The 27,198-nt window shown below is 40.0% G+C and overlaps 1 protein-coding gene across 1 annotated transcript in view; it reads left to right on the top strand.

Moving 5' to 3' along the window:
* The window catches only part of LOC117410967 (heparan sulfate glucosamine 3-O-sulfotransferase 5-like), a 77,425-nt gene extending 50,908 nt beyond the window's left edge, over positions 1-26,517 (top strand). Inside the window, exons 2-3 of the mRNA XM_034017944.3 lie at positions 22,292-22,433; positions 23,804-26,517. Coding sequence (XP_033873835.3) covers positions 22,327-22,433; positions 23,804-24,734 — 1,038 coding nt within the window. The 5' untranslated portion in view covers positions 22,292-22,326 and the 3' untranslated portion in view covers positions 24,735-26,517. The remainder of the gene's footprint in view (positions 1-22,291; positions 22,434-23,803) is intronic.
* The last annotated feature ends 681 nt before the right edge of the window (positions 26,518-27,198 follow it).

Raw genomic sequence — 27,198 nt, 5'->3', positions numbered from 1 at the left:
TGTTTGATTCAGATGCTGTTACATTTCCAGGATGTCCTTAAAAATGAAATAAAAATGTCAAGGTCTTTTTTTAATGAAAGGGTGAGTGAATGAAAGAATGAATTCGGCTTTTATGTACATAGCAGATAGACCTAACAACATGGAAGCCATTAAGATCATGAACATTTGGTTTAGAAGCCACCAGTGTTCAACTGCAGCTTTTTACCTCTCAATTTCTAATTAACTATGAAGCTGAAGTGTTATTATGGTGTGTCACACATTATGTAAGTTAAATGTGTCATATAGTGTTTCCAGCATTTCTCAATTCTGTATCAGGAGACACGGCAGCCACTGGTATACAGATTCAGGGGCAAAGAAAAACTACTGAGCTGATGTAACAGGGTGGAGGCAGGGTGTTATGTACATAAACACGCACAGACGATGCTTCTTTCAACAACAACGTATTTATTACACTCGCCCTGACTCACTCATTCACTCCACTCACGGCAGTTAGACTCAGTGTTCAAACATACAGTGCAATACAACAGCCGTAAAGCAGCAGCTCAACAGCAACTGCTGTGAAACCAAAACAGATTAAACTGTGGCTGGCTAGAATGCAGTCAGCACTAAACATCAAAACACAGACATAACACTCCCACTCCCACCCCCCTTCCCCAGTTCAAGTGTGAAAGGAAGTGTCAAAGTCCTGATAATGGGTAGGTCTGTGGCGCAGCCTACTCGGACGCTGTATGTGGGGCCTGGCTGGAGAGGGAAACGCCGCCTCACGTGGTTCTTCTCTGTTATGGTCACTGGTAGGGAAACTACTGAGAGTTAGGGCTGGTCCCTCCTCAGAAGCAGAAGGAGGTGATGCACATCGGTGAAGACCACCAGGGTTGCAGTTTGTTGGTGCGGCGAGGCTTCTTTATTCTAACCCAACCCAGGTCCTGTAGCAGTGGAGGTTTCACTCTGTGCACTTTGTAAAACCTTTATTTCATTGCCAGTTGACATTTTGTCACTGTAGTCCTGGTCAGAGGAGGTGTAGGAGGAGAACTGGGAGGGTGAAGCCGATCTAGTGGCAGCTGTAGCTCACGGCCCAACATAAGAAATGCAGGAGACGCCCCTGTTGGTGGTATGTTTAGTGGCTCTGTAGAGTAGGAGTGTCTTCAGCGGAGCTGTGACGAACTTACAGCCTTGTGCTAGGTGAGCGCGGATGCCATTTTCTGCACTGTTGATCACGGGCGAGGCAGTCAGGCGCTCTGGACTCATGTCGGGTTGACCCACAATTCCCACATCTCTTAGGCTGTGTGAGCTGCTGCTGCTGCACTTTGTGCACAGGTTGTTCGATTATAGTTTCAGTTTTGACTGCAGCAGATAACAGTTGTACTCCTTTAACAGCAGCCTCAAAATGCTGACCAATCTGAAGCGCTTTAGTCAGAGTCAGATTGTCTGATTCTAATAGTAACCGTTCTCTTAGCTGAGCACTAGAGGTCTTTCCAGTCAATTAGTCACGGATCATTTCTTCATACAAAGTACCAAATTCACATGAGGCTGCGAGTTCATGTAACAAGGAAATATACTGTGAAACAGACTCACCCGGCTGTTGCGAGCGCTGTCTAAACTGGAACTGCTTAAGGAGGATGCTGTGAGTAGATCCAAAGTGAGCCGCCGTAGCTTCAGCTTAAGTGACTACCGTGCCGAGTGTTGCAAAGATCCTTTGACCCTCCATTTCTAGGCAGTGTGTGAGGATCGCCTGCTTCTGAGCGTCTTCCACCATGTCAAGGGCCATGGCGATTAGATAAGTCTCAAAAAATGTAATCCAGCGTATTTGTGGGAAAAAAACAAACAAACAACAACAAGCAAACAGCTGCTGACTTGGCGTCCCTGTACTGTGTCATCAAAGCAAGAAGACACTTTGCTCATGCAGCTCTGCTTTACCCAATCAGAATCCTGTCCAGCACAAGAGTCCGTGTGCTGAAAGAATAACAAGATGCTTCTGGGAAATGTAGTGGAGTAAAAAGTACAATATTTTCTAAACAAACGTACTTGAGTAAAAGTACAAGTATCCCAAAAATAAAGTACTTAAGTAAAGTACAGATCCTAAAAACACATACTTAAGTAGTGTAACAACGTATTTCTGCTTTGTTACTTTCCACCCTTGTTTAAGACTAACTAAAAATGGTCTTTTCCAGAGAAGCATTAATAGCTAGGATGACCACTGAGAGACTGGCATATGAGTTCCTGACAGTAATTATGTCTGCAGAGACTTCTGTCTCAGAAAAAGAATAGCCCAGGAATGTCTGAACAACCACAAATTGTCTATATAGATGGTATCAGTACTTATAATCAATGTAATATGAGCTAAACCAAATACAACATGCCGTTTCAGTGCAGGTGAAAATGCTGTCGACCTATTTTGCGAATGTAGGTTTTCTCTCTGGGAGGGAGTCCTTTTCTCACAGTGGGACCACTGGCTTTTACTGTCAAAACATCCACATTCATGTTTAACATTGTGCAACAGTGCATATCAACACACATTTCACGGTTTTGTGCACAGTTTTATTTAAAACACAGCCATGCTTAGACAAAGAAAGTGTAAACAAACACATTAAAAGCATGATATTAGCTACATTTTGTTCTCTAATGTGTCCAGTAAATGATTCACAGGTGTTATATTTCAGACATTTTTGGGGTTAATGACCTTTTTAATGGGCAGACCTGTCAGCTAAAGTCATAATATCCTTCTATTGCATTGTGTTATGCACAAATTAGAAAGTAATATAAGACAATAGATTAAAAAAAAAAAAAAAAAAATAGTGAGATACATAGCATGTGTATCTGAGCTATTCTAAAATTCACTTATGATATTATAAAAGTTTCTCAAGGAAATGGCATGCACCACAGACTGTCCTTTTATAGAAATGCATGGGGCAAGGTAACATAATCCTTTATAATGTCTTCATGCCCCATAGTCCTTACAAAATAGAATAACATAAATAATACATTTTGTAAATCTCATGGATTGTCTCATCTAATCAGTTTAGGAGGCCTCTGGTATATAACTGCGGGTGTGTAACTGTCAAAGCCATGAGGCTGGGTCTGGTACTGTTGATTTCTTAGTAACACAAGCAGCACAGACACCATTACTGGTTCTTTCATATACTTCACATATCTGTATACATTGCTGTGATGTTGACTAGGGGCGTGAACAGGACCTATTGCTTTTACTTCTGCTCGTATCTGTACTCGTAAGACATCATCGGAAGTGGGTATGGTAAATTAACTTCCTTTTTCATTTTGCAATCTATCTGCAGATTTCTATCCCCTCTTCCATCTCCCTTGGAATATTTAAACAACAGTCAAACTTATTCGAACTGTATCCACAGCGTTTTCTGACAATGAATGCAATGATCAGGTCTGTCAAATGATATAAAGCACATACTTATACTAGCACTACTGCTGCTTATGCTGCTGTTGAGCTTCACAGTTCACTCTGTCCTACCAGTGACACTGACCGCTATGCAGAGCACTTCTGCGGAAAATGTTTAAATATATGCACTACCTTTTTTAATGCAATGGGATCAAACACATGGTTTATACTGATGGCACTTGTCCCTAGGATAAATCATTAATTATCTAAAAGCTGCATCCTTTTTATCCCTGTAGTGGACCATATCTGGTTGTGAGAATAAAATAAAATCCCATCCATTTCCTCAAGTGGATTTTTCAATAGTGATGATAATGATTGCCCTGGGTCTATGGAAATATATGATACTGTTTTGATTTGGATTGTTTAAAATAATACTCTTTTAAGGCAGGTTTATGGAAAGAAGGTTGGCCTGTATTTGCAGATTCACTATTTCCTTTTAAAACCACATACAAATGCAACATCAAATATTATTATTAATTTCTTAGCAGATGCCCTTATCCAGGGCAACTTACAATTGTTACAAGATATTACATTATTTTTACATACAATTACCCATTTATACAGTTTAGGTAAAGTACCGTGCTCAAGGGTACAGCAGCAGTATCCCCCACCTGGGATTGAACCAACAACCCTCCGGTCAAGAGTCCAGAGCCCTAACCACTACCTTTACTGCTCTTCTAATGACTAATAATGCTACTGTATAGGACTTGTGCCCTGACCCAATGCTAATTCTTAAACTTTAAATCAAATTAGCAGTAACCCCATGTGGCATGATCAAAGCATGAAGAGATAAGTTACCAGCAAATCTCAAGACACAGTCTGTTATTGAGATTATTATCTGTTTTTTTTCCCCATTGATTTTTTCCCCTTACAAAACATTGACTCCGCAAAGCGGAGCTGTTCAACCTAACAGGAAGTCAATTGGCGGTAAACTGCAATGAACACACTGCCATGCCGGTGTCTTACTTTTGAGTTTTTAATGCACAGTCCAGTTTCTTCCATAACCACCCAAGACAGATCTCAGGTTAGGGCCTCAGTGGATAAGATCTCAGGGTTTGAAAGTTTGTTTTTCAAAGAGCAAGCTGACAAAACATTGAAGGCAGACTATTGATTAGTACTTAGATTGAAAGTCATACTCTAAAGTAAATGAAAAAGTGTCAAGAGCCTGTATTGATTTTATTTGGGGGGAAGGAGGGGGGGGGGGTGTTGTGGTGGCTGGAGGGGGCATAAATGGCCCAAGGGAAATTCTTAGCCATATTACTGCACGTCAGTGAGGGAAATAAGACCCCTTTCTACAAAGCTACACATGTCCAGACATCAAATGACCTTTTTGGTTTTGGGGTGGAAGGCAATGTTAATATGGGATGCCTGCTGAGTTGCATTGATTGCCAACGGGCTGTAGTGCACCAAACTCAACAAATGGCCTCTATGGAGGTGGAGGATAACATTGAAACAGTCAGGATTCCTTATGCTAGGCAGAGCATAAAGCCTGTCACTTGAAATCAAAATAAATCCACACACTACAAATGCTACAGATATTCTGCAGTCTTCTCCCTGTATGCAGACAGTCTAAAACAATTAGAGCAGTGAAAGCTGTTTTACAGCATGGAGAGTGAGTTTCTCTGCAGGTTTAATCAGATTAATACTAACAGCTGAGCTCTGCAGTCTGGCAGTGCTCCGTTATCCATATTCTCAGGAAATATTCAAATGCTTTCGATTTTTAAAGTGTATACAGTACGTACCTACATGCAAAGCAGCTCCAATTGCACTGCAAGCAAAATCCAATATTGCTGATGGCGTGATATTACTTATTTTTGCCTCCTGCTTTTGTCGAAAAAGCAACATTTATTTATTAATCCTTTTCTCTTTTGATTTGAGGTTAATCCATTTTAGAAATTGTACATTTCAAAGTCACCTTTTTCAAGTTGCTGTGCAATGTCATATATTATCCACAAGTTCCTCAAATATTGGAGGCAAGATCCTACTAAATAAGAATGGCTTTTTTGTTTATATTTCCAGTAAAGGCTCTACTGTGTGAGTGCACGGTGAGCTACACAAGCAGGAGCTTGTTGCTTCAAATCCTGGCCGTGCTGAGTTGCTGATCCTTTTGTTATGGATTGGGCCTGGTCTTGGTCCACTCTCTTCAGCAGTCCCTACTAGTCAGGTGCTCTACGGGTCCGGGCAGAAATGTCAAAGATTCAGTAGCTTCGAAACAATCATTGAGCTTCCCACTTGATCTTCAGCCCTGCTGATTGGTAAGCGGGTTGTACCTGTGACAGACGAATTATGAATTTCAAGTTGGGTTAATGCGGGTGAAATTTGTTTGTATGTGATATTTGACAAAGCCACTTTAATTTCCCTGCAAGCAGCATAGATTTAAAACAACCTTATTACTCAAATCTGCATAAATAGAATGTAATGCTGTATTCTGTTGGGGTGCATTAGCAATAGGGATCTATAGAAATCTGGTACATTTTTAATTCAGGCTTTCAAAATGGAACATTTCAAACAGCTTTTCTCTAAACATAATACAAGGAAATATACTTTTTCTCTTCTGGTATCTATCCAGGCTCCAGCCAAGCATAAAAATATGTCAAAAGTCCAAGATGATATACTACCCAAGGAGAATTACACTCAGCTTTAAAAGTTTAAGCACATACAGTGCTTGATGCAATGTTAAACACACATAAGTATGCCCTGTTAACTCTCTGTGCTCTGGTGCCACAGGTTCAACACTGACATCCTGGAGTAAAATGTGGTGAGTTGTAGGTTTCTGTAGTTGTGAATAGTTTGCCCCTGTGGAGAATGGGATAACAACATTTTCTTAGCTTTTTTTCTGTGTGTTTTCTGTATCACTCACCCTGCAATGTGCCTGCTGTTTTTTTTTTAATTTTATTATATTTGTCAGGTAATAATAGGCTTATGTCTGTCTGTTGTATTGACTTTTGACAACAATGACTTGAGCTTTTGTTGCAGATCTTGGTTGTATATCAGCATAGTGCTGCATTGTCCATGGCACTCCCTTGGTAACATCCATTGCTTAGGTTCAGCAGGTGAAAGGAGGTGATTGACTTGACAGGGAACTGAGCTTGTTTGTTGATCTTCAGTCCTCCGGATGGATAGGTCGCTACCAACGAGGAGGAAGACATCCAAATTGGGGATTCAACAATTATAAAAGAGGGTGTGGCGGAGTGTCCCGCCCCTATGTATTATTATTTGTATTTTTGTTTGCGGCGCGGATAAAAGCGCCGCGTCTTTTGTTATTGCTTTTTATTATTTATATTTAAAAACCCCGTGAGGATGCATGACTGATCAGCTACTGATTATTTATGCATCCTTACCAAACGTGTGCAGACTCTGGCCGAGGGGTAATAAGATAATTAACAACTAGTTAACCCCTCGGCCAGAGTATAAGAAGCTGCAACTGTCCGTTCTGCGGGGGTTGAGTGTACAGAGGAGAGTACGGCGAGCGGAGAGAGGAGAGAGCAAGGAGACAATACAATTGCTAAAACGTGCTGGATTAGCCAGCACGACACTTACTTGTTTGTCTGTTTATTTGTTTGGCCCTCATGCCCTTTGGTTTCTGTTTTCTGTTTTGTTTAAATCTTTTGTTTGTTTATTTATTAAATACGCTGAATGCAGATGCATTCAGCTTCACCCGCCCATCCATTGTTTTGGTTTCAGTTACTTCCTGGTCCGTGACGTCACCACACCTCACCACTGCGAGCCATCCTGTCACATATGGTGTCCTGCGTGGGACAAACAACTCCTCCAGGAGCCGGACCAGGAAAAGGACGTTTTTTTTTTGTTTTTTTCAAAAAGTGTTTTTTTGTGTTTTTGGGAAAAAAATTAAAAAAAATAAATAAAATAATATAAATAAAATGGAAGGCTGGAGAAACGGCTGCGGGGAACTGGAGGACCTCCTCAGTGGTCTGGAAGACCAAGGCTGGTGCCTTGCTTGAGGGGTGTACGGGCATACCGTAGCAATCTGCCCCTTCCAGGACGAGGAGGAGAAACCGGCCCAGGAGAGGAAGGCAGGGGGAAGGAGCAGGAAGAGAAGGGAGAGAGGTAAGCTGCAACAGCAACAGCAACCGCAGCAACAGCAGGAGGATGATAATGGCTGGTAGGTTTATATTGTGAACCTCGTGGCGGAGTTGTGCCCTGGCTGTGGGGCATATGGGCACACGTTGGCCATATGCCCCATGCAATACAAAGAGGGGGAGTGCGAGCATCCAGCACCCAGAAGGGGGGAGTGCGAGCATCCAGTGCCCAGAAGGGGGGAGCGCAAGCATCCAGCGCCCAGAAGGGGGGAGCGCAAGCATCCAGCGCCCAGAAGGGGGAGTGCGAGCATCGAGCGCCCAGAGGGGGGGAGCGCGAGCATCCAGCGCCCGGAGGGGGGGAGCCCGTGCATCCAGCGCCCGGAGGGGGGGAGCCCGTGCATCCAGCGCCCGGAGGGGTGGAGCCCGTGCATCCAGCGCCCGGAGGGGGGGAGCCCGTGCATCCAGCGCCCGGAGGGGGGGAGCCCGTGCATCCAGCGCCCGGAGGGGGGAGCCCGTGCATCCAGCGCCCGGAGGGGGGGAGCCCGTGCATCCAGCGCCCGGAGGGGGGGAGCCCGTGCATCCAGCGCCCGGAGGGGGGGAGCCCGTGCATCCAGCGCCCGGAGAGGGGGAGCCCGTGCATCCAGCGCCCGGAGGGGGGGAGCCCGTGCATCCAGCGCCCGGAGGGGGGAGCCCGTGCATCCAGCGCCCGGAGGGGGGGAGCCCGTGCATCCAGCGCCCGGAGGGGGGGAGCCCGTGCATCCAGCGCCCGGAGGGGGGGAGCCTGTGCATCCAGCGCCCGGAGGGGGGGAGCCCGTGCATCCAGCGCCCGGAGGGGGGGAGCCCATGCATCCAGCGCCCGGAGGGGGGGAGCCCGTGCATCCAGCGCCCAGGCCTCCAGCAGCAGAGAAAGAATGCCTGCTGCCTCTGCCTCCACCACCAGGAGCAGAGCAGCAGGAGCTGCCTCTGCCTCCGCCACCTCCACCAGCAGAGGGTGAGTGCCTGTTGGTTCCACATCCACCATCATGGGAAGGACTGCTCCTGCCCTGCCTCGCACCGCCCAAGGATGCCTGCTTTGCACCGCCCAAGGATGTCTGCCTCGCTTCGCCCAAGGATGCCTGCCTCGCTTCGCCCAAGGATGCCTGCCTCGCTTTGCCCAAGGATGCCTGCCTCGCTTTGCCCAAGGATACCTGCCTCGCTTCGCCCAAGGATGCCTGCCTCGCTTCGCCCAAGAAGGCCTGTTTCGCATCGCCTGGAGCTGCCTGTTGCTCCGCATCGCCTGAGAGCCACCAGTTACAGGGAACAAGGGAGAAGTGGAGCTCCCGCTGCCGCCTCCATGGCCAGGAGCTCCCCTCCCGAGTTCGCCTCCCGAGGGTCCGCTGCTGCTGCCGTCGCCTCCCGAGGGTCTGCTGCTGCTGCCGTTGCCTCCCGAGGGTCCGCTGCTGCTGCCGTCGGCTCCCGAGGGTCCGCTGCTGCTGCCGTCGCCTCCCGAGGGTCCGCTGCTGCTGCCGTTGCCTGCCAAGGGTCTGCAGCTGCTGCCATCGCCTCCCGAGGGTCCTGTTTTGCCTGGGGTTGCTACCAGTCCTGCCATGCGGCAGGAAATACTGTGGCTGGAGCCCCATGAAGGGGAGCTGCCGGCCACGGAAAAGGGGGGGGAGGTCAGGAGATCAGCTCCCCCAGCCGCACTTTCGCGGCAGGAAATACTGTGGCTGGAGCCCCATAAAGGGCAGCTGCCAGCCACGAAGACAGGGGGGAGGTCAGAAGACCAGCTCCCCCCGCAGCAATTTCGCTGCAGGAGAAAGGGTGGCCGGAGCCCCACGGAGGGGAGCTGCCGGCCATGAAGAAGGGGGGGCAGGTCTGGAGACCACCCCCAAAATTTTTTTGGCCAGAGGAGTCAGCCTGTTCATGGGCCATCGGAACGCTACGGCTGTTTGGGTGAGAGGAGGACATCCCACCGTGGCCGCCACCTTTGGCCCGTTGCTGCCCCTGTTCCTGCGCCGGGACTGCTAGCCGGGACTTTAGGGAATAAGGGGGGAGGTGGCCGGCCATGTGTGCTGCGCACAAGGGGGGGCATGTGTGGCGGAGTGTCCCGCCCCTATGTATTATTATTTGTATTTTTGTTTGCGGCGCGGATAAAAGCGCAGCGTCTTATTGCTTTTTATTATTTATATTTAAAAACCCAGTGAGGATGCATGACTGATCAGCTAATGATTATTTAAGTAGCTGACAGTCATGCATCCTTACCAAACGCGTGCAGACTCTGGCCAAGGTAATAAGATAATTAACAACTAGTTAACCCCTCGGCCAGAGTATAAGAAGCTGCAGCTGTCCGTTTTGCGGGGGTTGAGTGTACAGAGGAGAGTACAGAGAGCGGAGAGAGGAGAGAGCAAGGAGACAATACAATTGCTAAAACGTGCTGGATTAGCCAGCATGACACTTACTTGTTTGTCTGTTTATTTGTTTGGCCCTCGTGCCCTTTGGTTTCTGTTTTCTGTTTTTGTTTAAATCTTTTGTTTGTTTATTTATTAAATACGCTGAATGCAGTTGCATTCAGCTTCACCCACCCATCCATTGTTTTGGTTTCAGTTACTTCCTGGTCCGTGACGTCACCACACCTCACCACTGCGAGCCATCCTGTCACAGAGGGATACAATTGAAAAAAAAAACCCATACAAAAACAGCATTTCTGAAGGATTTTAAGAAAGAACATGGATATTAAAAAATATAGTTTACTGTTACTGTTTACATACAGAAGTCAACATGTTGTCTCGGTGAACAAATCTTCCATGGTTTAGTTGACCTGTGCTCTGATTTTCAGACAGTGTATCCCAGCAGTGCTCTTTAACTCATGATGAGAATGTGGCAGGTTTCCAGAGCTCAGCTGCGATGGGGGTGATGGCTGCCCCAAAGGGAGGAGGGGGGTTAAAAACCAAACCCTTCTCTCGCGCTGGTTAAGACATCAGCACAACCGCTGAGCCAAGGGCACACGCTAACAAGCCCAGCTGTTGGGGTACCACAGCTGCTCCAGTGATGACTCTCCAGCAGGTGTTTCCTCTTGATTCCATGGAGTAGACAATAAACTTGGGGGAGAAACTGGCCAGGAATATTGCATTCTTGAATAAACATTGACATGTAGCTCAAACTAAGAAAAGTACACGTGAAAATACATGTGCAGCTACAAAAAGTACTACTGAAAATGTTCATCCTCAGTCTTTAAAGGTGAAGAAGAAAAAATCAGATATTGCATGATAGTATGGATTAATTACATGTAAATATAAAAAGGATTTGAGGTATCACAAGGGAATAGTGCTGCTTGTCAGACCTACGACTGCCTGCTCATTAGCACTAATGGAACAATTAACTCTGATCAGCTCTGATCTCTGGGAAGCGTGTTGTAAGATTAGAGCGACAACGTGGAGGTTAGTGCCTGGGGGCAGGGGTGGAGGGGGGTTTGCACGGCTGATGGAATACGACTTATTAATCCTCAAAGAAAACTTTAATTGGATATGGGAGCTCTCGTTGCTCCATTGTTAAACGCTGCCAATCCCTGTTGGAATTGGAGAGTCGATGAAGAGAGCTGGGGAGAGGCTCTTGTGCAATTAGGCACCCATACAGGTAATGAGCATGTCCTCCTGGAAAATGTGGCTTTCCATTTAATTATTTAGCAGCATTGTTTACTCAGTGACACTTTAACTCTTGTTGTACTGGGAGCCAAAGTGGTCTAGTTGTAATATAGTTAAAAATATATATATTTTTTTTTTTGCTTTTTTTTTTTTTTTTAAAAGGACAGGTTTAGCAAAAAACATCTTGAAAACGTTTCCTTAAAAATCACTTTAACAGAAAGGGCTAATTTTTGCTGTCAGCAGTGTCATTATGGCAGAAGCCATTACCAGGGGCTGTTTTCCAAAGCCAAGAGGAGCTGTTAATTAGGGGTTGTTAAAAGCTGCCATCATAGGGATGCAGTGATATCAAGAGCCTCGTTGTAGGGAAATGGTTTGGAAACAGTAGCTTGACATTGGTTTTATTGGTATCCTAGTGTGTCTAAATGCTATGTGGACTTCTGGGGGTCTTCCAGGCTTTCATACAATTCTTTGGAAAATGGGTTATTTAGCATGATAAGTGTGCTGCGCTCAAACAATTGGTTGTGATCTCTCTGATATGGGTTATGGTGATTGTTTTTCCAACCATATACAGCACAATTTTCCTACCATCGAAACTGACAGAAAGCCTATTAACAGACTAAAAATAAATCAACCCTGCAATGGAGGCAACCCATGACTGCTCAAAACAACCTATTCACTGCATGTATGCATTTCAATGGAAAATAGGATTTTCATGGTAAATCATAGAAGGTAGTTTTACATATTCTAGGTTCTAGCATGACTTTTTGTTGATTCAGTTTTAATGATGTATTATTTGCATGCATACATGTCTTTTACCTCTCTTTATTTGTCAAGACATTGTAATATAGGCAGCTATTCACTGTTCATTTCCAAGCAATGTGTTTTTCTACATAAGGTCTTTGTATTTATAAAGGGGGCGTTTATATTAAATTGTTTACTCCTTTTTTTGTTGCAGTTTGATGACATCTTGTAAGTAGTGTGAGATAGACACACTGTTTATAGTCACATGACAACCGCATGGTATGACTTCCGAGGCCTTGTGCTATATTTAAGGGACCACAGCAGATCTCATAATAGTTAATGAGCCTATGCACTATTACAGTGTGCAGTTAGAAAATGTACTGTTCGAAAATAATTACTTTAAATTAAGGGTATTTCATCAATACAATCACGTTTAGGTCTTGCATGGGGGTCATTTATGAAGATTATTTTTTAAATGATAATATACAGTATCTATCTATCTATCTATCTATCTATCTATCTATCTATCTATCTATCTATCTATCTATCTATCTATCTATACACACACACACACACACACACACACACACACACACACACACACACACACACACACACACACACTCACCCCCCTCGTTATATCGCCCCTCACTATACTGCAGATTCGGATATATCGCAGGCCTGGAGTTGGCTCCCCATTTTTACTGTCTGACTGTGTGTGCCTTAGCTGCAATTATACACACTCACTTACTGAATTACTGCTTGTTTTATTTCATACTGCACATCACAAACAACAATATACAAAACAATTAAAAACAAAGCATTAATATCGTACTGTTATCATATACACACATATTGCACAATAACACAAAGCAAATTAAATATCTACTTGCTGAAGCGGTTTTTATTTTAGCCAACGAGGTGTTCACTTGTGGCAGCAATGCAATAGCAAAAGTCACAAGGCAGTGACGTCAGCTCCCTAGCAACAAGCCTCCTATGTTGGGAATGGATTATTTCAATGCAGCGGGTTTGTGCATTTGAGAAAGGAGAGGAAGACTCATGAAATTAATTGGAGACTGAAGTTGATGAGAAGCAATTACCCTCTGCAGTACGAATTAAAACGGTGTGCTGTTTTTTATAAGAAAAATGAGAAAAAGCAGGTTGCGCAGAGGATTTATACTGGACCCTGACGCCCCCGATAAAACGAGGGAGTGGTTGTACAGTATTTGTTAGCCTATTTGTTTTTCTGTGGGTCTCTCGCTATAGCGCAGCCCTCGATATAGAGCAGATTTATATTGGACACCAACACCTGTGATATATATATATATATATATATATATATATATATATATATATATATATATATATATATATATATATATATATGTGGTGTGTGTGTATATATATTGCGGGTGACGTCAGAGGAGGGAGGAGACAGACTCAGTACCAGGGTATGGATAGGGTTCCCACCTCTGACTTACAAAAAACCGGGACACCAGAATCATTTCGTACAAAAATAAATAAATAAATCAATAAATCATATACTTTGACATTTAATGTCCCGGGAAGTCTTACAGATTTCCCAGGACAGCTACCTCAAAAAGAGAACAATCCAGGCAAAACCAGAACGGGTGGCAACCCTAGGTATGGAAGAGTTTTAATAATGAAACAAAGATTTAACACTAGAACCACCACGGTTATACTCATACTTAAACCGCAGCAGGCAGTCATTATGATGGTTACATTTTAAACAACCTCAATATAAAAATGAAAGACAAGCTATCGGATACAACTCAAAAGTTTTATTCAAGCACTTCATGTCAAACATCTGCACAGCCGAAACGCTGTATTTAAATGAACAATTAAACATAAAAGGATTTATTTTCTAACTTACCACCTATAAAACACTACTTCAAAAAATGAGAATCTATAATAAAATAAACATACAACTACCAGTGCAACAGGTCGCCAACATTTCTGGGACAAAATAGGTTTTATGGGTGTGATTCACCAAATATTTTGGTTGCAAATATTTATGGCTTTACAGTATTTTGTTTAAATATAGATGATATAGCGTAAGTAAATAACTAAATAACAAAAATAAATGTTTTTGAAGTTTATATTGCAATTTTTTTTTTTTACTTTTGTAGTATGTTTTATAATTCATTTTCTGTTAGGTCGCAGAATCGCCGTTCAGCAGTTTTTTCATTCAGCCATTTTATCTTGTTGTTTAGGAGGTGGAGGGCGTTCCTTTGAAAAGGGGCGGGACTGACAGTGTTGTGAACCAATCACACGACAGATTGAAACTATTGCCTGGTGGTGTAAGGATGTGTGGGAAATAGTTAAATCTATTTTTGCACCTATGATGAGGTTTTAACCAATCACAGGCCATAATTTCCAAGCACAACACAAATAGCATATATATTAGGGGTGTACCGATAATCAGTAGCATATCGGAATCAGCACCAATATAAAGTAAAATGACACAATCGGCTATCGGCTGTTTTTGTTGTTTTAGCTGATTATGCACACTAATATTTCCTGTATATGATTTAACTTCTCACTGCATAAAATGCAATGGTTTGTTTGGCACATGTACTTTGAAGAATACAGCAGAAATAGTCATTATACTAAAAAAAATAAAAAACACACTAAGAAAACAAATGTTAAGATGCGTTTTATATCTAGTATTTATGTCTAGCTGGTAGAGGTTCCAGACAGTCAGACTCTTGATTAGTCAAGTCTGGAAAATGATAGTGAGCAATGACTCTGCAATGCATATGGCTGATTATACTGAGACAGACCTGTGTCATTCCATAATAAAATATGGCCTGTTTCACTGCCAAGTATAAAGTGTGTACAGCATTGTGATGTAACAAAGAACATTGATTCTGCTGGTGTCAATGTGAAATTAGAAGAACAACTATTTTTCTTCCTCTAGTTTTTCTTCTACTTCTGTAGCAAAATTATAATTCTGCCCAATATGAGCACATAATAAAAACAGTTACTAGAAATAAATGTTTGATTCATCCACAATAGAGTTGTTATTTTTGTTCCCCAGTATCTCAGGGTATGTTATATATCTATGTATCTATATTTTTTCAATACATCTCTGTCACACTTAGATTTTTACATGTATCTTCAGAACACAATAAGTTATTTCACATACTGTAAAACATTTTGATATCCTTTACCATGTTACTACACCTTTTGCTTATGTAATTACATCTACGTCTTAAATACCACTTATCAAATTACCAGCGCTCCAGATAAGCTGCATACTGGGTGTTTTACACATTGAAAAAATAGGAATTATGCATGATATTTGAATTTAATACGTAAAGACACACATAGCAATTTTCTGCACAGCTTGAGTTCACATGTTATCAAGCTTCTTGTACTTCATTGGTTCCCGGCATCTCAATAGTCATTTGTGATTATACTGCATGCAGTAGCTAGAGAATGAATGCCAGGACAGCTACAGCCAATTGTAGCCTGCCTGGGAATTTCCAGAAACATGTGACCAATAAGTCAAGTTTTTAAAAAACAATGCGTGTTTGTGGCTGGTGAATAAGTGACTGGATTCTAGATCCTCTGCTCCGTCTTAGTCCACCTCAACCTAACCTACCAATTTACCTCTCTGGCAAATGAATTATTGGAAGGTAAATCCATACAATAAATACAGTATTCTGTGTTTGGAGAGAGTCAGAGAGTCAGGATGCTTTATATTGCTATGGCAAGGCTATCAATAAGGAATACAATATTATCATTTATAAATATATACTGTGTGCATGCAGGTTTCTTTTGCTGTAGGAGTATTTTTGTTTAGATGTTCGTAAAGAAAAAAAAAATTCAATAACAAAACAATTCCATTACTGGGTATGTTTTATATAGGAGAGGGCATGTTTTAAATTGTGTTTATAAAAGACAGTATATGTGAAAATAGTAATAAAAGCTTCAGGACCTGACCTTATTTTTTATTTTTCTTGGAACCTTTGGTATAAAGTGACTGACACTATACAGGTTGCATTCTGACTGAAGTAATAAAAAATACTATAGAAAGGCTGGACTGTTTCTGGAAAGCTGTTGACTGTAAAGAAGACAACGCAATTTCCTTTCATTAGTGAGTAGGCTAGGAACCAACTTCAGGTAGGGGAAGAAAGGATTATGCTGCTATCCCTTGAGTATAACCAAAGCCAATTTAGCTACCTTCTGTAGTTGGATTCAAGCAGATTAGAAGTGTTGGATTGGAATGCATGTAAACACTATCAAAATAATCAAATTATCACGTTACCATACTGTGAACTGGGAACAGTTTTCTGACTGTGAAAAAAAAGCACTTACCGCTATACAGAGAAGTGATAGTGGCTGTTTTTATTACAAACACCATTAAAATACATTGAAATGGTCATACCACTATTTATAATAATTTAAATTTAGCCATTAAAAATAATAATAATAATAATAATAATAATAATACAAGGTATTAAACCCATTATCATATTGCATGTACAAGTTTTATTATAAAGACCCCCTTTACAGTGGTTTGAATAAAGAGTAGAGGCTATACTAAATAAAAGACTGTACATAACATTCTAATCGAAGTCTGATTCAGTGTTAAGTACTATAAAACATCAATCCATTTAATGGTATTGCTACATGAAGGAAAAATTCAATTTAAAGTGATTTCTCTAAAGCATGAGGTCCACTAATGCACAAATGAATAAGGCTCTGCTACAGACATGCTGGTACCAGAGGACAGTCCAACACAATGGCAGAGCAGAAGATGCAATAAATAATGTATGTATAATATCACAAGACAGACGGGCTAAAGTGAAGAACTCATATGAGTAATTGGCTCAAAGCAGAGACCCAAGTAAAACAGTGCAGATCAATAATAATAAACTGAATAGTGCTGAATTATTCAGACACTTTTTTTTTTTGCTCAGGGCACTCAGATGATGTGGTTTTGGATAACAAGACAAGTTATTTTTTTCTCTGACAGGACTGATTCTTCAAAGTCAGTGTTCAGAACAAACCCATTGCATTTTTTTAAAATTGTAACTGTGTTGAAAAAGAAACATAGGGGGAAATTCACAAAACCTTTTGTAGCACACGCGTAGAAACTAGAAATGCTGAATTAATTTCAAGGCCTCTTTAAGTAGTTTTGTGTAACATTACCATATTTCTCTGGAAAAAGGCAATGGTGCTAATTACACTTTGGAGATAAAGGCTTTGTACATTTCCCCTAAGTGACAAACATGTTAACACGATTGTTCTAAAGCACACTATAAAACCTGAATTATGCAGGAGATAAAAGCAATTCAGAATTCTAGGGGTCTGTGTACATTCAATAGAAGCACATAACTCAGTAATTGGTTCTTTTATAGGTTAAATAGATTGAGATCCAAAATAATAAATGCAAAAAAACATACAAAGTTTTTTTTTTTTTTTTATGTTAAGTGTGCAAACATTCTAATAAGCTAGAGAATAATCAGTAATCCCTTTTGAAAAATACCAGTGGGATATCGTTATAAACTGTCAATATAATTGCCTTGCAGCAAACAACAGAATTACCAGTGCAACGCAGTGCATTAGGAAAAGTAATTCACAGTGGCTCTGAATAGGTAGTACACTGGTACTGATATGGTTCCATGAGACTGTGGCTTGCCATTATGTATTGGTTAATATCATTGTGAGAGCATTGATATGTTCCCACTGGTACCATTCTACAGTACCAAAAGCTCTTTATAGTAACTTATGCTGAAAACTAAAAACATAGAAAACATGGATACTCATACTCATCGTACCAGACCATGTACAGTATTTCTGTCAGAGTGGCATCTGCTTGTTCTTGAGTGATGCTAAAGTTTCAGCTGCAATATGGACAAGTCACACGTCTCTGTACATTCTTGATATTATGGTTTTACTGTTAAGGGTAATCCGAAGAAGTGGGGAAGTATTCATGTAGTATTGTTTTAAGAGTAATGTTTACTGAATAAAGAAAGAGAAAGACTGACAGGGAATAATTAGCAACAACGGAGTAGAACAAGAACAAAGCATCTGTTTGATAGACTCATTAATTAAAGAACAGTTTTCTTTTTTAAGTTCCGACTTGGTCAAGGTCATTTATTTTTAGCTTTTTCTTCAACAAAGGGTGCAGCCATGTGAACTGAAAGCATGACAAATCTGCAAATAAGAAGAACAAACTTAGCTTATTAGTTTATATATTGCTTATATGAAAATTATTTTAATGAGCCAGCCAGTATTTGGATGTGCAGTGGTTCTCCAAAATGTATACATTTTGTAGGAATGACGAGGGCATTTACAGTACTGCCAATTTAACCCTAATGCCTAATGGTAGCCCTGATAGGATAATGGTGCTGTCTGCAAAAATAGTGATAACAGTTTAATAAGCAAAACCTCCCACAAGTGCTAAATTTTAGCTAATTATTACCACTGCAGAACAACAGGGTTCAATATTTTTTATTCATTTTGCCTCAAAATTTAGATTTCTGCCATGCAGACTGCCAAGAATTTAATGACATTCAGTGAGAATCTTCAGTGTGCAGTCAAAGCCACTGTATAACTTGGGACCTGGCTGTCTGCTCTAGACTCCTGACATTCACTAAGCTTTAAACTCATTTAAGTCTATTTTGATTATGTTAACAGTTTGATATTGATATGTTTTTGTTTTTTTTTTAACAGCAGTTTCTTAATATCATGCTATCGTTATCTAACTGTATCATGTTAAAGCTTTGTCAGAATGTCTCATTGTTTCAGGGCAAACGCACGTGTTCATTTTAAATGTCATTTTGTTAGTCTGTTCACCTTGTCTTGTCTTTTTGTTTTCAATCATTCTAAGAAGCTCTGGGTTCTGTTGTTTCACTATTTGAGTTATTATGACTTTTCTATATATCTGTCTTTACCTAAATGCAAATGTTTGTTTACATGTCTGGTGTGACTTATGTCATCATCTGAATAGATAGAAAAAACAATGATGTGCTTGTGTGTTTGTAACCAGTTTTCTGGCAGATTCGATATACTGTGTAACATTTAAAAATGCACGAAGCAATTACAACATATCGTAAATACATCAAGTCCCCAAAAGCAGAATGGAGTCCCGAGACAAATACGGATGGTATTATTTTTTGAATTACTTTGAAATAAGCTGTCAAAACTGGTTTGAAATATAGTAATGTATATACCTAGTCACAAGGAATTTACACTTCCAGTCTCAACACTGCACTTCATAGGAAAGTGTTTTTAAGGAACACTAGTGTGCAATCATTCTTGAGCGCTGATGGCTTACACTGTTCAGACCTTCATCATTAGAGGTGAAATGGTACTCTAATTAAAGACATACAGGTCTGTGTAATCAAGTACTGACACCTTCATTAGCTGAGGTATTGAACCCTATTGAGCCTTTTTTAATGATCAGATCTTGGCTGATATAAATACAGCCATCCTTATCTATATATTGATACTGCCAGTGCTTCTCCCCAGGGGCGAGTTATTGATCTGCTTCACTAAGCATCACAAACATTACTAAAGACAATAACAATCAAACTGCAAAGAGGTCCATATTAGAGCTGGTTTGTGAGTTTAAAGAAAACAGTTTAAAGAAACGTCTGTTTGATATGACATTATTATATTGTTAGGTCACATAGAAAACCATATATATATATATATATATATATATATATATATATATATATATATATATATATATATATAGTAAACAGCACATTCCTGAAAAGCAATACAAAATGTGTTTTCTCAGTAGTGTTGAGTTGCTTATATAGTACATCACTCCCAAGGGCTTACTCACCCATATTGCAGTCTGTTTGCTGAGTTACTAAACCTGAAGTGTAGAAATACCGATGAGCCTAACAAAATCCCAAACCAACACCTTCCCTCTCAGTCTCCCATCCCTCCTAGAACAATGCCTGCTCCGTTTATTGCAGGCTTCAGTACACAGTGATTCAGTAAACTGTATGACAACAGCACACCTTATTACATGCATATTATATCAACGTTTATGGAAAGCTGTTGTCTAGAACCCTCACGATTGGAAGGAATAAGGGAAAGCAGCGGTTTGAGAGCTGCAGTAAGTTAGAAGTACAAAGCGGTTGTAGTATTTCAGATGTCTTATTAGCTGCTAAGCTGGCCTGTGATGGTCTATAAATTGATAGACACTTCGGGTTGTGAGGTCTATAAATCCCTGACCTGTCACAGGCACTACAAAATAATGAAAATCATTTCAATTCAAACCGACAGTCCACAAAATAAGGTACAGGCCTAGGGAGAAAATGTTTATTTCTGTGAATTCTAAGTGATAAAGTAGTAATTGCATTAGTATTGCATTTCTTAAGACAACATTGCTTCTGTTTGATAACTGCATACGTTGAAAAATGTGATTTATACACATTTTAAATGAGCCTGCATGAGGCTTTGTAGAACAGAGTGTATTGAGAAGGTGTTCTTGTTTGTATGCAGGGAAATATTATTGGAAAAAAATGCTGGTGTATTTAATTTTCACAATTACTCTGGTCTGTAATTTTTAAACAATAATCCATGTACATTTTACTGTATGAAAAATAAACAACTTGTGTCACGATAAATAGGTTGTGTGAAGAAGTGTATCTGCTGTGTAGTGTATTTTAAATATTTGCATAGCACTGTTTAGCGCTCATTTAAGAGACCTTATATTAAGCTGGTTGTTCCTTGTTTTGTTAAATAAACAGGTGTTTTTCTCGTCTCAGAACATAGCAGTAAATTGCTTTGAGAATAGGGTCCTTGGTAAAATGGTTGGGTGAGCTGAGGCCTCTGACTGGTTAAGCAAGAATCAGAACTGACATTTTTAAACAACAAAAACAAAAAGTGACTTTTCTCCACTAAACACACTAATTTTAACTTAAGAAATAAGTTATTCTTTTGCATGTTTGTTTATAATGTGACACTAATGAGAGCAGGAATGCCCTAGTGTTCTCTTTGCATACTAGCAGAAAGAAGAAAAAAAAACTTCAAATAGCCCTTTATCCTATCCTGGTTCATATATACATTTAATCATGCATGTCATTCATTGGCAAGGGGGATCACACTGTGGATAAATAGTGATCTAACGCCCCCTGCTGGTTATAGAGGGTACACGCAGTTGAATGAAATGTTCATGATGCTTTAATGTAATTCATGACGTTCAAACGATCACAATAAAACAGATCAGAAAAACATACCAATAATATGTATCGTGGCACATCCTTCCAATTAATCAAATAAATCTGTGCCTTAATGGAATAAAGTGCTGGAGTGGTATTTATGGGTTTTTTTTGTATCTCTTTAGCTACAGTAGTTAAAACACATTTCATCACACTATTGAATATGTCAATGCAAATGGAATAAAAATGTAACATTTCCAAGACATCACCTCCTTTGTTTGCGTAGACTCACCACAAATCAAAATACTTCATTTGCAGCTCTAGATGAGTGTGCATTTTGGCATATACATTTTGGCATATACATTATACAGACTTAAGCTTTGATTTTGTGATATATAGAATTATTCATTCTAACTATACACTATAGGCCTATTTTTAACTTGCATATGATGAGGGAATCTGTATTTCAGGTTTTATCTTTTACTCTTTTCATCTGGTATTAAATTAATCCATTTATTAATGTGTTGGTTTCAAAGCAAGAAAATCTGTCCTTCCCTCACATTTACAATTGAGCACCACTCAATGGCAATTACCTTCCACATTTTCCTCTGATCCGGGTTGCTGACATTTTCCTGTCATGCTGCCATATGGCAGTAATTAATTGATTTATTTAATACCTGCCAATAAATACTTCTTAAAGGGGAAGACGAGTATCAGCACACTCCTAGTGTTTATAGCTACAGTATTGCCAATGTGTCATCTCATCACATGGTTTTACCCTTAAATAACAATAACCCCTTTGATTGCATTGTAGAGCTGGAATATATCTCTGCCATTTAAATATTAACCCCACAGGTTAATTGGGGAATCTTGCGGTGTTACCAACTTTAGCAGCTCAAACACCTGACCCTAAATAAAACAGAAAGATCTTCTAAAAGCACCAAGGGTTACTGTATTTGGTTAATTCTACAGGCTCTACTAGAACAATCTGTTTTGTTTGTTTGCAGAGACGTGGATCATATTATGTTCACTGTGTATTAGGTTGATGTAAAACAGAAACAGTATATTACACTGTAGATTTATAGCAATAGGGGGGAAAACTACATTTATATCAACAGGACTCGTGTGGGACTAGTTGCCATATATTTCATTACATTAAATCACCGAGCTTACTAAAAGCATCTTGGTTAATAGCAAGAGAGTGCCTTAAAAGATTTTGCAAGTGTGGCTTAATCACTTGTAGGAATTGATTGACTGTCTGTTAATAAACATTAGCCTGTCTTTCCCACTTGGTGATCAGTGGTTTATGTGCTCTGCTCCCTGCAGGCTGAAGACGCAGTCCTGAAGATTGATGGAGGGCCATGCTATTCAAACAGCAGGTGTTGCTGAGACAGAAGCTCTTTGTGCTAGGCAGCCTTGCTATTGGAAGTCTCCTGTATCTAGCTACCAGAGTTGGGAGCTTGGATAGGTCAGTACAAATCTTTTATTCAGATTGACATGTTTGTAAATGACCTCTCCTTTACAGTCTGTTTAACATGGAAGCGATTCCAATACAGTACAGGTGCAAAATACATCTGAAGTGCTGTTGGGTCTGGGCCTGGTTTTCACTCTTCCAAACCCACCAGTGTAGAGCGAGAACCTGGATGAGTCACAGACCTTGAGGAATGGTCTCTGTTCTGAAGGCATCACTGCACCTCAAATAGAAACTGAATTGAATGCGCATCAAAGCATCCACATTGAATTCTGAAAGCAACAGCTGTTATAGAAATACTGCACTACTGTAAGGAAATGTTTTAACTAGATATTTCTGTTCTTGGGCATCTAAATTGTATCATAAAGAAATACTACATTTAAGGGCATATCAATTATAAAGCATTTGTAACAGGGGTGTGGGAATCTGCTGCAAAAGACAGAGAGAGAAAGGTGGAGAAATTGCAGTCGAAATGATGGCCCAGACATCCTGGTTTTATTTACAATTTACAGTTATTTATTGATGTAATTACTAGGTACCGCCGCTAGGGTACCAGCAGTGATAAGACCTGGGATGGGGTTGTTGAAACCACGTGGTTATACCAACAGTGGTGTAGCACGCGGCCAAAGTACACAAACAAAGTGTAACAGAAATAATAAATGCAAAAATACAAAACAGAACACAGTGGAGAAAACACAGCTAAAATAACAAAAGCTGACCAACACAGCGGCCGGGCGCTGCTCCCGCTATAAAGGAGGTCCTGCTCCAAGAACCTTCCCTTGGCACTCCCTGGTATACTTTTGTGGGAATAAAATAGCCTCAATTAATTCCTATTCTTAAACATTGTGTCTACACATGGTGATAATGAGTTGCTCAACCTCAGTCCTGATGGTTCACAGCCGATCTATAGACCTTGACTTTCAGCTTGATGAGAACTAAATGCATATTTAGTAATTTGTCTCAAGGACATGCAACAGTCATCTTGCCAAAAAACACCCTGCACCCTCAAGATAACCTCTGTTTAGCTAAAAAAAAATGGATACCAAAAGAAACTAATATTGAATGACAAATGCCTCGACAATGTTTCTTGAAGACGGCTTCCAGTCAAAACATTTCTCATTGAATATTTGTTTCTTTTAGTAATCATAAATTCAGCAAATATTGAGTGTTTAATACTGTAGTTATGGGTAACTCAAAAGTTAATCAGGTAGAATTGTGTAAAAACACAGCTCAGTTCTATCAGTTTTCAAAGAGAGAGACAGAGGGATGGTGAAATAAATTTGGAATCTGAGTCCAAGCTCTCTAACAATGACTGAAGAAGCATGCTTTCCAGTTCTTTCACTTATTTATTTCCTTTTGCTTGACAGGCCCCAGCCTATTTGCCCCATAGAAGGTCGATCAGGCTCCAACCTCCCTGAGCAAATCCCCCTGCGCACCCTACAGTTCAAGCGTGGCCTGCTGCACGAGCTTAGGAAAGGCAACGCCACGACAGAACAGATTCGACTTCACAACCTGGTCCAGCAGCTCCCACAAGCGATCATCATTGGAGTGCGGAAAGGGGGCACCAGAGCCCTGCTGGAGATGCTGAACCTGCACCCAGCCATGGTCAAAGCCTCCCAGGAGGTCCACTTCTTTGATAACGACCCCAACTACGCCAAGGGCATCGAATGGTATAGAGGGAAGATGCCCTTTTCTCACCCGCATCAAATCACCATAGAGAAAAGCCCTGCCTACTTCATCACTGAGGAAGTCCCAGAACGAATCTTTAAAATGAACTCGTCCATCAAACTGCTACTTATCGTGAGGGAGCCCACGACCAGAGCCGTTTCTGATTACACTCAAGTGCTGGAAGGTAAGGAAAGGAAGAATAAGACCTACTACAAATTTGAGAAGTTAGCAATCGACCCCAACACCTGTGAGGTCAACACGAAGTACAAGGCCGTGCGCACCAGCATTTACACAAAACATTTAGAGAAGTGGCTCAAATACTTTCCCGTCGAACAGTTTCATATCGTGGATGGAGACCGGCTCATAACGGATCCCTTGCCAGAGCTTCAGCTTGTGGAACAATTCTTAAATCTCCCTCCAAGGATTAGTCAGTTTAACTTGTACTTCAATGCCACCAGAGGGTTTTACTGCTTGCGATTTAACATTGTCTTTAACAAGTGCCTGGCAGGTAGCAAAGGGCGAATACACCCAGACGTGGATCCCTCTGTTGTTACCAAACTGCGCAAGTTTTTTCACCCTTTTAATCAGAAGTTTTACCAGATCATTGGAAGAACATTTAACTGGCCATGAAGCTAAATGTTTACAACATCTACGTTAAACTAACAGACCTTTTAAAAAAATGTCTGTTACAAACTACAAAAAAGCACTTCTATTATAAAATAAAGACAAGCAAATTATGATGCGACCAAATATGAAATGGAATCAACGTTTGTTTTATTTATTTATATATGAAATATATTGGCAGTTTAAAGGTCTAAGTTCATTAACACTTTATTTTAGGTGACCATTCTAACCATATAACACATATTTACTGTTTTAAATGACAGATTTGTAGATTTCCGTTTGTGTCTGTACATGAATATAATTAAAATTAAGTGTTTATTTTGTAAAAGAAACATTAAAAAAAAAAATCAGCCCAGATTTTCAAAATTAACAATTTGTAGCAGAAGATAGAAATGCTGCTCATATTACATTGCACAATTACCCTTTTAAAAACAATAATTTTGTCTGATCTGCACAAACTTAAAGTCATTTGCATAAAAGAGATAACCGCCATAACATTTGAAACATTGTCTTTGTACTAAAATAGAGAAAATCAAACACGCTTTTGCTTCAAGGCAAGCTGCTTTGTTTTTTGTTGTTGTTTTTTTTTTTTAAATATGGGTCTGTATAACAATTTTACAGTTTTCTGTTTTATTTTGTTTTTATGGGTTTGTTTTTTTTAAAGAAAAAGCCATGTTAAATAGTAATTCACAGCTGTTATTTTTAAAACCATTTGTTTGATGGTTGACATATGAGTTCCATCGGGGGGGGGGGGGGGGGGGCATGACACAATACTGGGAACAATACAGATGTTTTAAAAAACCTGATTTATTTTCCATTCATCTACATTCTTCTATTTATATTATTTTATCTTAATCCTTAATTTTTTTCTTTTATAGTATTTTATAGTATTATGTCTCTTTTATTTCCATATACTTTCTATTACACACAAGGAACTGTATACACTATACTATTTATAAAATCCCTGAAACGCTACCAGTCATTAGGAGCAATCAACGATGGGTATTAACACCAATTAACACATGGCCTCATAAATAATATTCATGCATCCCCTGTAAATCATACTACATTGTGTGGAAATGACACTGGGGTTGGTTGCTAAAGCATTTTTACTGGTTTTTTCCAGCATGTGCAGAAACACTGTGTATTATGGCCAGCTATTGCAACTACAGTTTGTTTTGTTGGTAACTGGCATTCAGAGCACCACCAGGAAGTCATATGGAAGTTTTTGACATGTTACAGCAACACATTTCCAAAGCGAACCAAAAAAAAACAACTTGATTTAGTTTGAGCTCCATTTAGCTGTGTTTTAGCTCCATTCAAGCTTTCATAAATAAGTCTATGGGCAGCTGTTTAAAGAGACGTTGACCCCTTTTATTAAAAAAATATAGGCTGTATTTTTAAAGCATTAACATGCCAATAAACTTGCATTATAGTGCTTTATAAAGATCTTTATAAAGCACTATAATTTACATTGATATATTTACATATATCAATGTAAATATACATTGATATACTTATTGATAAGTAATTTGGTTTATATCAAAGACAGAAAAAGTCCATTACTGATAAAATAAATTATAGAGACTTTTGCAAGAGTGTGTACTGTATGTGTGTTTGTTTCAACACTTATTTGTGAACTAAATTGTATGTATAATGTGGTGTAAATATTCTTCATGTCTGTGAAAATTAGTCATTTCAAGGATATGGAAACGGAAACTAACGCGCACCCACACATTTATCATCAATGTTAATTATAAATGTATTTACCAAAACTGCTTCTTTTTTTGCTTCATTTCAAGACCTTCTGGTTTCTAAGGAAAAACGTGCAGTGCCCCATACGTTTTTTTAAATTTATAAACCCATGTTAATATATATAAATATATTAAGTACTGTATATATATATATATATATATATATATATATATATATATATATATATATATATATATATATATCAGCTCTATAAGTTTTTCATTGTAAATGTTATTATCAGTATATGAATAAATGTGGGACGCTGCAACTTAAAGCAGTGAGAAAACTAGCCCATTGCATCTCTAATGTGGTTGCCCAAAAAGGGGCCTTTCTGCTGCTAGTAGTACGGCAGTTCATTTTTGTAAATAGCTTGAAATTTCAGATGTTGGCTCATTTACAACAGAAAATCTGGGACACTGTTTGCGAACGATATGATATCATTTTCCGTTTACAACATAGCAGGTTGGTGTCATTGTATTTGATTAATTGTTTGAATCAATCATCCAATCACCACCTAGCCACATTCCACACTTTTCCATTCAAATATCATGTGGCTGTGCAAAGGGTGGCCATCTTGGTTCCAGCCTCCTTCACCAAGATGGCCACCAGCCACCAAACTCACACACACACCCATGCACCCATTCCCACAGTCATTGTAAACTCGACCATTGATGTTAAAGGAGTGTACTGTCTCTTTAAATCTATAAAAGTGTAG

The sequence above is a fragment of the Acipenser ruthenus genome, chromosome 6 (assembly GCF_902713425.1).
Source record: "Acipenser ruthenus chromosome 6, fAciRut3.2 maternal haplotype, whole genome shotgun sequence".
Taxonomy (NCBI): Eukaryota; Metazoa; Chordata; class Actinopteri; order Acipenseriformes; family Acipenseridae; genus Acipenser; species Acipenser ruthenus.
The sequence above is the reverse complement of the archived record's forward strand: the minus strand, read 5'-3'. Positions and strand labels throughout refer to the sequence as shown.